This window comes from Myotis lucifugus, unplaced genomic scaffold (genome assembly GCF_000147115.1).
Source record: "Myotis lucifugus unplaced genomic scaffold, Myoluc2.0 scaffold_23, whole genome shotgun sequence".
Lineage (NCBI taxonomy): Eukaryota > Metazoa > Chordata > Mammalia > Chiroptera > Vespertilionidae > Myotis > Myotis lucifugus.
In genome coordinates, this window is record NW_005871071.1 from 2,880,353 (window position 1) to 2,890,565 (window position 10,213).

Consider the following 10,213-nt stretch of genomic DNA (forward strand, 5'->3'; position numbering starts at 1 on the left):
AGGTTGAGAACCACTGACCTAGACCAAGGCAAACAATCTTTACATGTGAATAAAGGGGAGTCAAAAGTCACCCATGTTAAATCGGAGCAGATAAAAGGTTTGGGCAAAGTTGCAGGATAAAATAAAAGCATGATAACTACGTAAACATGCAATGGCAAATGAACTACAAAAACAAAGAAGACAAAAAGAAGCAGCATGAAGAAGATGAAGAACCCATAACCTACCGAACAGGGGTGGGCAAACTTTTTGACTCGAGGGCCACAATGGGTTCTTAAACTGGACCGGAGGGCCGGAACAAAAGCATGGATGGAGTGTTTGTGTGAACTAATATAAATTCAAAGTAAACATCATTACATAATACGTAAACATGCTATGGCAAATGAACTAACAAAAACAAAGAAGACTAAAAGAAGCAGCATGAAGAAGATGAAGAACACGGCTGGACTAGGAACTACCTCACATGTACTTCGAGTGGTAAAACTTAATAAAACTAGCTCAAAGACAAGATTATGATACAACAAAATGAGATGAAAGGTAAATTGTGGACCTAAGGAAACAAATTGAGGCCCAAAATAACATATTTTCAGAACAAATAAATTAGAAATAGGGAACAGAATAGAGATAGTTAGCAATTAAATTACATAATAGAAAAGCTTTCTTCAGATAATCAGAATACAGATGAAAAAGACAAAGAGAGTGAAATCAGAAGAGCTAACTAATAAATACGGAGCTAAAATTTCTCTAGTACAATAATGAGTGCCCCTGAAATAGAGCACTCAACAAATGCAGCAGGAAAAGTATTCAAAGATATGATAAAAGCAAACTTACCTGAAATGAAGATCTGACTAGAGACAGAAAATATCCTGCTAACGGGGGAAAAAACAGAGAATAAGATGGGATTTTATATTGTTCTCAACTTTCAAAGCAGGAAGTCAATCAATGCTATCTAAAATTGAAAAAAGAAAAGCCATAATTTCTTCCACTTAGTGCTTTTCTTAATGTCTTTTCTTATCCTTAGGGGATTCTTTTGCAAAATTTCTCTTTTGGTGAAGAAATATTTAGCCTATTCTTCAGTTTTATCTTATTTCTTTTATTAAATTATAATTTAATGCTTTCATTTTAACAATAGCATCCTATTTTTGTAAAGGTATTGCTTTTACTCTACGCAAAAGGAAAAGTTGGTAGGTAGATAGTAAGCTAGGTGGCTGGAGTGATGTTAACTTAGTAGTAACGATAGTTTCTGGTTGGTGAGAATTGAGATATGTATCAGAGTCTAGTCAGGAGACAGAAACCAATTGTTTTTAACAGAATATATTTAATATCAAGTATTATTAAGAGATACTAAACTGAAGTGGTAAAATGGGATACAAAAATTTTCTCAGAAATATCCACTGGGGGAAGCAGCTAACATCTCTAAGGCTATGGGACAAACGAAAGAGGTTGGGATTACTAAAATATATAAACACACAGGAGGGAATTAAAATTTATGGAACTAAAATTCAGATCTCTGAGAAGGGGCTGCTATTAATGCCTCTGAGCATGGAGCATGGGTCCTTTGGGCCTGAGACTCAGAACCTGGTGCTGGTGTCTGAGGAGGGCACAACAAGGCTATTTGGGATAATAAGTGATATATAAAACAATATTATTTTGTTCTAGATCGCTAGCCAGAATAGGCAATACCTTTCCACCTAGAATTCTTCCTCTGTGTCTCTCAGTAGGGTTTTTAAAAATTTTTTATTCATACTGATCTTACGCATTTTTAAAATTTTTAAACTAGTTTAGTTTTATTCCTATAAGTGAAAACTCTATTTTATCTTTGTATATAAGAAAGCTCTTGATGTTTAGTTATTAATATAACATCCAGAAACCTTGCTAAATTTTATTGTCTATCATAGGTTTCACCTATGTTATTTAAGCTTCTCTAAATGGCTGCTTTTATTTTGTTATGTGGAAAACTATCTCCAACACACTGTCTCTTTATTGACAAGTACCATTTGGACTACCCTTATAAAGATATCATTACTGGTCTCCTGATTCTACCCCTATCTCATCACCAATTTATTCTTAACACAGCTGCTAGTGTAATCTTTTAAAAAACATAAATTATATCACTTTCCTGCTCAAAATCCTTAAATGGTCAACCATTGTTCTTCAAATACAATCCAAAGTTCTTATCATAAACTATAAGGTTCTAGGTCTTAGTCTGCTTGAGCTGCCATAACAAAATACCGTAGACTGGTGGCTTAAACAACATAAATTTATTTTCTTACAGTCTGGAAGCTGGGAAATCCAAGATTAAAGTGCCAGCCAGTTCCGTTCCTGCTGAGTGCTCTCTTCTTGGCTTGCAGTTGCCCACCTTCTTGCTGTATCTTCACATGGCTTGTCCTTGGTGTGTGCACCTGGGGGGATGACCTAATGTAACCCTAAGTACCTTCCAAAGGCTCCACCTCCAAAAAACTACACATTGGGGTAGGGCTTCAACATATAAATTAGAGGGAATGGGGGCAGACATTCAGTCCATAACAATCTAAAATGATCTGGTCCCTGCCTATCTCTTCAAGAGGTATTCTCCATAATCCCTTAAAACACCTCTTATAAGGTTTTTCAAACACATAAAGCTCCTTTCTACTTTAAAAATTTTTTCACAAGCCGGTCTGTCTGCCTAGAGGACTCCTTCCTTTCGCTTCTTCACAGAAAGATTGGTAAGCCTTTGGGCTTCGTTTAAAAAAGCCCTTTCCAGAAACCACCATAAATGATCGGTCGTTTCTATTACCGGGCCATTCCATTGGAATTTATTTACCAACCCATAACATTGGAAAATTGGAAACACTAATTGCATTTCTTTTATCTACCTTTGTAATATGTTTGGAATTCTCCATAATGTTTTTTAATGAGAAAATTTCATTGATAACTTTTTTACTCTCTTAAATTCAGTTAAGGTTTTGCCTTGGTATACCATAATTATAATTTTAGAAATGATTTGTATATAAAGACATTTATACATGGATTTTCATTCCAGAACAGCAAAGATTTGGAAACAACCCAGATATCAGTGGGGGAGGGACCAGTTTAATGAATTATGGTATAAAATCATACTATGAAATATCCAGGTATTAGAGAATGGAGCAGTTCTGTATGTAATAAGAAAACAGGTATAGTTCATTGTGTATAGTGTGCATACCATCATTTGTGTCCATATGTAACCAAAAAGATACAGGAGTGGCCCTAGCCAGTTTGCCTCAGTGGATAGAGCATCAACTTATGAACTAGGACAGTGATGACGAACCTATGACACGCGTGTCAGAGGTGACATGCGAACTCATTTTTTTGGTTGATTTTTCTTTGTTAAATGGCATTTAAATATATAAAATAAATATCAAAAATATAAGTCTTTGTTTTACTATGGTTGCAAATATCAAAAAATTTCTATATGTGACAGGGCACCAGAGTTAAGTTAGGGTTTTTCAAAATGCTGACATGCCGAGCTCAAAAGGTTCGCCATCACTGAACTAGGAGGTCATGGTTTGATTCCCGGTCAGGGCGCATGCCCTGGTTGTGGGGTCAATCCTAGTAGGGGCTGTGCAGGAGGCAGCCGATCAATGATTCTCTCTCATCATTGATGTTTTTATCTCTCTCTCTCCCTCTTCCTTCCTCTCTGAAATAAATAAAAATGTATTTTTTTAAAAAAAGATACAGGAGTGGGCAAGAGGAGGTTTATAATTGTTCGTATGGAAAAAGATATGCAGGTTATGATTATTACAATAGCTTTATTAACTCAAAAGAATGTTACAGTAAACCTACCCTTATCTACCCCTATATTATACTGGAATTTATCTGGATTATCTTTCCAAAGATAGACCAGAATCTAGTAATAGTGGTTACCTCAGGGACAGGGAATCAGATGACTGAAGAGTCAGGACGGACACTTTCTTTTTCACTGAAAGAGTAACAAAAATACTATGGAGGTAGAGTGAATGACTGTTTCAGGCTGGAATTATGGGGAAGACTTTTCAAAGAACAAAGATAATAAAAATTTAGTATTGCTTTTATCTAACAAAAGTAGAAACTATGTTAATAGGTAATTAAAATAGACTAGAGGCTTGGTGCATGAATCTTTGCACAGGTGGGGTCTGGCCAGCCCCATCCCCAATTGGGATGTGGGGAGTGATCGGGGGTGGGGTGATGGGCAGGGAGGGGGGGAGGTACCACCAGCGGTTGGTTAGCAAGCCCCGCCCCCTGGTTGAACTCCTGGCTAAACTCCCCTTTGAACTCCCGGTCGAGGGGACAATTTGCATATTAGCCTTTTATTATATGGGATATTGCTATGATGTATATAAAATGATTTCACATACAAATGGAAATATTATCTAGATTTTATTTATTTTTAGGTGGTGATAGTGGACTGGATGGGTTAGGAGGACCAGGTGTACAACTAGGAAGCCCAGATAAGAAAAAAAGGAAGACAAATACACAGGTAAATTGACATTTTCTTATAATTGCAGTTTTTCTTCGCTGATATGATCAGGCTGTTGAGGTAAATTGAAATTTGGTCATGGGGCCCTGGCTGGGTTGCTCAGTTGGTTAGAGCATCGTCCTGATCTGCCTAGGTTGCAGGTGCAATCCCTGGTCAGGGCACATACATGAAGCAACCAATGAATGCATGAATGGATGGAACAACAAATAGATGTTTTTTCTCTCTCTCAAATCAGGTTTTTAAAAAGTTTAAAGGAGAAAAAACTAAATTTGGTCATGGTTTTTGTTTTCTATCTTCATTCAGAAACTAATAGTGAATTCTGCAATGAATTTTTTTTCTCTGCAGCTAATGGCTATTGCAGAATTATAGGCCTAGAGTGTATATTGCAAGCGGGAAATGTAGGCAGAAAAATTAAAATGCTTATTCTTAAGTCTAATTTTAAAGATATAGATGTCCATAGTTCTATTACAAGACATATATGGAGACAAGTTTAACCTGAAGTAACAATGTTCAACTATTATAATAATTCAGTAGCATGTGTGTATCATGAAGTAATCATGGTGGAGATATCTTTTGTCTATAACCTGTGGTTGTAATAAGCAATAAAGGCTTTGCAGGGTTTATTCTCTATAAATTTGAAGCATTCTTTTTTATGATAAAGACTGTGAATAAGGATAATGTATGTACAGATGACTTTTTTCTATTTTGGCCACCATCTTTTAACCTTGTAGTGTGACTAAAACTGGTACTTTATTTTTCTATTCTGCGGCCTAGAGCTTTGGGGATAAGTTAATAGCTATTTCTTAAAGTTAAGCTAGAAAAATATTTAGATCCTGTTTATTATTTAATTTTATGGTTATTTAGGGGTATAAGAGGTATTTTTAGTTAGAATTTTAAGTGAAAGATTCTAGAGCAGTGATGGCGAAACTATGACACGCGTGTCAGAGGTGACACGCGAACTCATTTTTTTGGTTGATTTTTCTTTGTTAAATGGCATTTAAATATATAAAATAAATATCAAAAATATACATCTTTGTTTTACTATGGTTGCAAATATCAAAAAATTTCTATATATGACACGGCACCAGAGTTAAGTTAGGGTTTTTCAAAATGCTGACACGCCGAGCTCAAAAGGTTCGCCATCACTGTTCTAGAGTTATAGGCAAGTATGTTAATTGAAAATTATGGTAATGAATCTTCTTTTAAAAGTTAAATACTTTTGGAGTTTGAAGTAACAATGGATTCATGCTCAGAAAAGCATTACGTCCTTTTCTAAATGAAAGAAGCCTATACATTTTATTATTAAATATAATTACATATAAATATTTGGAATTTACAAATGAAGAATTAAATATTCATAACACTGTAAGCAAAACTTTACCAAAACTAAGTTCATAAGTGTTAAGATTTTGTAACAAGATGATTTTAATGACTGCTTTGATCAAAAACATGTATTTTACTTAACATTCTCATTTTAGGGGCCTTCTTTTCCTCCATTGTCTGAGTATGCTCCGCCACCGAATCCAAACTCTGACCATCTAGTGGCTGCTAATCCATTTGATGACAACTATAATACTATTTCCTATAAACCACTACCTTCATCAAATCCATATCTTGGCCCTGGGTATCCTGGTTTTGGAGGCTACAGCACATTCAGAATGCCACCTCACGTTCCTCCAAGAATGTCTTCCCCATACTGTGCTCCTTACTCGCTCAGGAATCAACCACACCCATTTCCTCAGAATCCTCTGGGCCTGGGTTTTAATCGACCTCACGCTTTTAACTTTGGGCCACATGATAATTCAAATTTTGGAAATCCATCTTATAATAATGCACTAAGTCAGAATGTTAATATGCCTAATCAACATTTTAGACAAAATCCTGCTGAAAACTTCAACCAGATTCCTCCACAGAACGCTGGCCAGGTATCAAATCCTGACTTGGCATCTAACTTTATCCCTGGAAATAATTCAAATTTTGCTTCTCCATTAGAATCTAATCATTCTTTTATTCCTCCCCCAAATACTTTTGGTCAAGCAAAAGCACCACCCCCAAAACAAGATTTTAATCAAGGATCAACCAAAAGCACTAATCAAAATTCCTCTGCTCAACCACCTCACTTAAATATGGATGACACGGTGAATCAGAGTAATATTGAATTAAAAAATGTTAATCGAAACAATGCAGTAAATCAAGAGAATAGCCGTTCAAGTAGCGCTGAAGCTACAAACAACAGCCATGCGAATGGGACACAGAATAAGCCACGACAACCTAGAGGTGCAGCAGACACATGCACCACTGAAAAAAGCAATAAAGCCTCTCTTCACCCAAGCCGTCGTGGTCATTCTTCTTCCGACCCAGTGTATCCTTGTGGAATTTGTACAAATGAAGTGAATGATGATCAGGATGCCATCTTATGTGAAGCCTCTTGTCAGAAATGGTTTCATCGGATCTGCACTGGAATGACTGAAACGGCTTATGGCCTGCTAACTGCAGAAGCATCAGCAGTATGGGGCTGTGATACCTGTATGGCTGATAAAGATGTCCAATTAATGCGCACTAGAGAAACGTTTGGTCCACCTGCAGTGGGCAGTGATGCTTAATCACAGGCATTAACTAAAGTGGGGGTTTTTCCCTGTGTGTTACAGAGGTTCATTGACACAGGATTTTAATGTTTTACAATATTTTTTTAAATGCACATGCAAAAAAGATGATTTACCTTTTAGTTTTTATTAATATTCCACTTCATTACTAGTGCAAATTTTGTATTATCTAAGTTTGCTATCTAGGATAATATATATGGGGGTGCTTTAGAAAGTATTTTACAAATAAATGTTAGTTGTTAATCATAAAAGCCTCTTGAAGCTTCAAAATAATATGTAGCAAATGTAGGCAAGTTTTGACTTAAAAGTTAGAACCAGTGAAAAGTGTACATTTCAGTGCTGAACTCTGGCGATATCACATTAAACATTTAGTTCAAAAATATTTTTGAGGATCCATTTAATGTGGTGTTTTAAAAATATATTTTTATTTATTTCAGAGAGGGAGAGAGATAGAAACATCAATGATGAGAAAGAATCATTGATCAGCTGCTTTCTGCATGCCCCCTGCTAGGGATTGAGCCCACAACCTGGGCATGTGCCCTGACCAGGAATCAAACTAGTTCATAGGTCGATGCTCAACCACTGAGCCACACCGGCCAGGCATCCATGTAATGTGTTTTCAGAAAAAATAATATGTGTAGCTATATTATGGAAGAAAGCATACATTTAATGGATGTTTTTAAAAATAATAGCATATGACACCTGATTCCTCCCTAACTAGAGTTCTTAAAACTAGTGACTTTCATGTTTCAAGTCAGTCTCTTCAGGATATGTTTGTACAGATATGAGACATATGTTAGCATATAGAAGATGCTCAGTAAGTATTTGTGGATTAACTTGTAGATTGTACCACATGAAACTGCTATTATTCAATCACTTGAAAATTGACTTTAGTTACTAGAGTTGATATAATGTTTGTTTTTAGTTGTGGCATTTAGAATTGTAACAGTATTATGCTTTTCTCTCTTCCATTTTTTTTTTATTATTGGTTGTTACTGTTTTCCAGAGAAATAAATAATACGGTATCCTCAGGAGAATTGTGAATACTTTTTAACACATGATTTCAAACTGAGACATATTGCAAATAAAAGTGGTAGAAACATAAATTTGGCATTAGAGCACTCTGCTGGCGGAAGACATATTCATTGATTGTTTGAAAAATCTTGTTCTGGGGATCTGAATTCAAAATGGTGCCTCAAGGGAGATCAAAATCCATTTTAAGCAAAGATCAATTAAGAGCCACGGTGAAAGCTAATTTACAAACAACAATTCAAGTCCTTGCAAGAGACAGTCTTTGCTATGACTTGGGAAAGTGTAAAATGGACCTGAGAGTATCCTCTTGAAAGATGATACAGAATGGAGACAGTTGGAGGTCTACTCATTAAGATGCAGCAGAAACCCAGTTTTGGAGTGGAACATAACCTGTGACCAGAAAAAGAAAAAAAGGATACTATGACAATTGATAGTAATTTATACAATGGTTGGGTGTTGGTGAAGCTCCCAAACTTGCGTCATCACCAAAAAAATTCTGAAGACCATATGGTGACGTGAAAGGAATACTGAATTACTACTATTTAAACCCTGGTGAAACGACAGCAGCAGCATATTGCCAAGAAATTAAAATTAGGCCTGAAAAATCTGATTTAAAAATGATCCTGTGGTTAATAAACATGAACCCACACTTTTATGTGACAGCGCTTGACCTCATGTGTCAAAAGCTACTAAAACAAAGTTAGCTGAATTGGGCTATTTTATTATATCCATCTTAGTCACCAGGCCTTTATACAATGAACTACCATCTTTTTCATCATTTGGAGCTTTTTCTAAGAAATAACATATTTTCCAATTGAGAAGAAGTAATTGGAGAATTTGGACATTTTAAACAGCCTAACAAATGGTGACTTTTATAAAAGTGAAATGTTTAATATCCTATTAGAAGAAAATTATTAATTCTCATGGTGCATATTTTGATTGAATAAAATTTATTTTTATATACAGTATTTAAATTTTGACCTATAAAAACAGCAGTTTCATATGGTACAAGGTAATGTAAGTTTTTCTCCATTTACCTGTGACTAGTTAGAAGTGAATACAAAATATTTTCAGTAGTTGTAAAATAACATATCTTTACAGTTTTAGGAAATGAAATAGACTCTAATAATAGGTACTACTTTGTGTGAAAACTTTACCAGTTGAAACAGTCAAGTTGAAATGCAGTATTTTTGGCTGACTCTGAGATTTGATGTGTTCAGTAGCATACTTGAAGATCCCAGTGTGCTTACACTGTAGCTTTTGTTAGAGATAGAAATTTTTCTAAATATTTAAGGACTTAATTATGTTGTTCTTGAAATCCTAGTGAGTGCTGATTTTAAGACATGATGCACTGCATGCTATATGCTCAGTACTAGCATCAGGTCATGATTTTCTTTATGACTGAATGCAGTTAGATAGATATTTATAGAACCTTCCAATGTTTGCAGGAATTAACACTTACATGGTAGTACTTGAGTTGTGCTCATTGCTAAAACTGATTATGCAGTCTTAACCCTCTGTTGCTTACAGTTTCAATAGTTAGTTGTTTTGTAAAAATGAAACCACCTCTCCCTAGTTAGCCAAAAGGTACTTGATTTGTAATGCAATTATTTCATTATCCATTTCCAAGTAGTTGCCTTTAAAATCTTACAAGTGGATTTTTCTTCAGGTATTTAGGTCTTCAGAGTACCTTATTTAAATAAGGATCTGTAATTATTAAAAAGAAAAACCAGTGGTTGATTCTGACAGTGAATCATAGGCAAACTATAATCATAGCTGATGAATGTTTTCATGTATTTGCATTAATTTTCTTACGAGTTCTACCTTTGTCTCTAGATAATACTAAGTCAAAAATTATCTGGATACTTTTTGGTAGGAAAAGTGATGAACTATAAGAATGGCCAGATAGTAATTTGTCCAATTTGACCCAAAGAAGGCTGTTACACAAATTGGTGTGGCTTTTTTAGGACAAGCGATGAGCTGCCCTAAACATTTAAAAATATTCAGTGATGGAAAGAAATGTACATAGGTGAAATATTCTTCCTGTAGCATTGCACATTTTTGTTGTAATTATTTTCCTTCACTTAAAGGCCTCATTACCATC

At 35.2% G+C, this 10,213-nt stretch overlaps 1 protein-coding gene across 1 annotated transcript in view; it reads left to right on the plus strand.

The window, feature by feature from the left end:
• The window catches only part of PYGO1 (pygopus family PHD finger 1), a gene marked incomplete at its 5' end in the record, with an annotated part of 12,840 nt that extends 5,558 nt beyond the window's left edge, over window positions 1-7,282 (plus strand). The window contains 2 exons of the mRNA XM_023751620.1: window positions 4,389-4,474; window positions 5,953-7,282. Of these exons, the coding sequence (XP_023607388.1) occupies window positions 4,389-4,474; window positions 5,953-7,077 (1,211 nt within the window). The remainder of the gene's footprint in view (window positions 1-4,388; window positions 4,475-5,952) is intronic.
• Window positions 7,283-10,213: the final 2,931 nt, after the last annotated feature.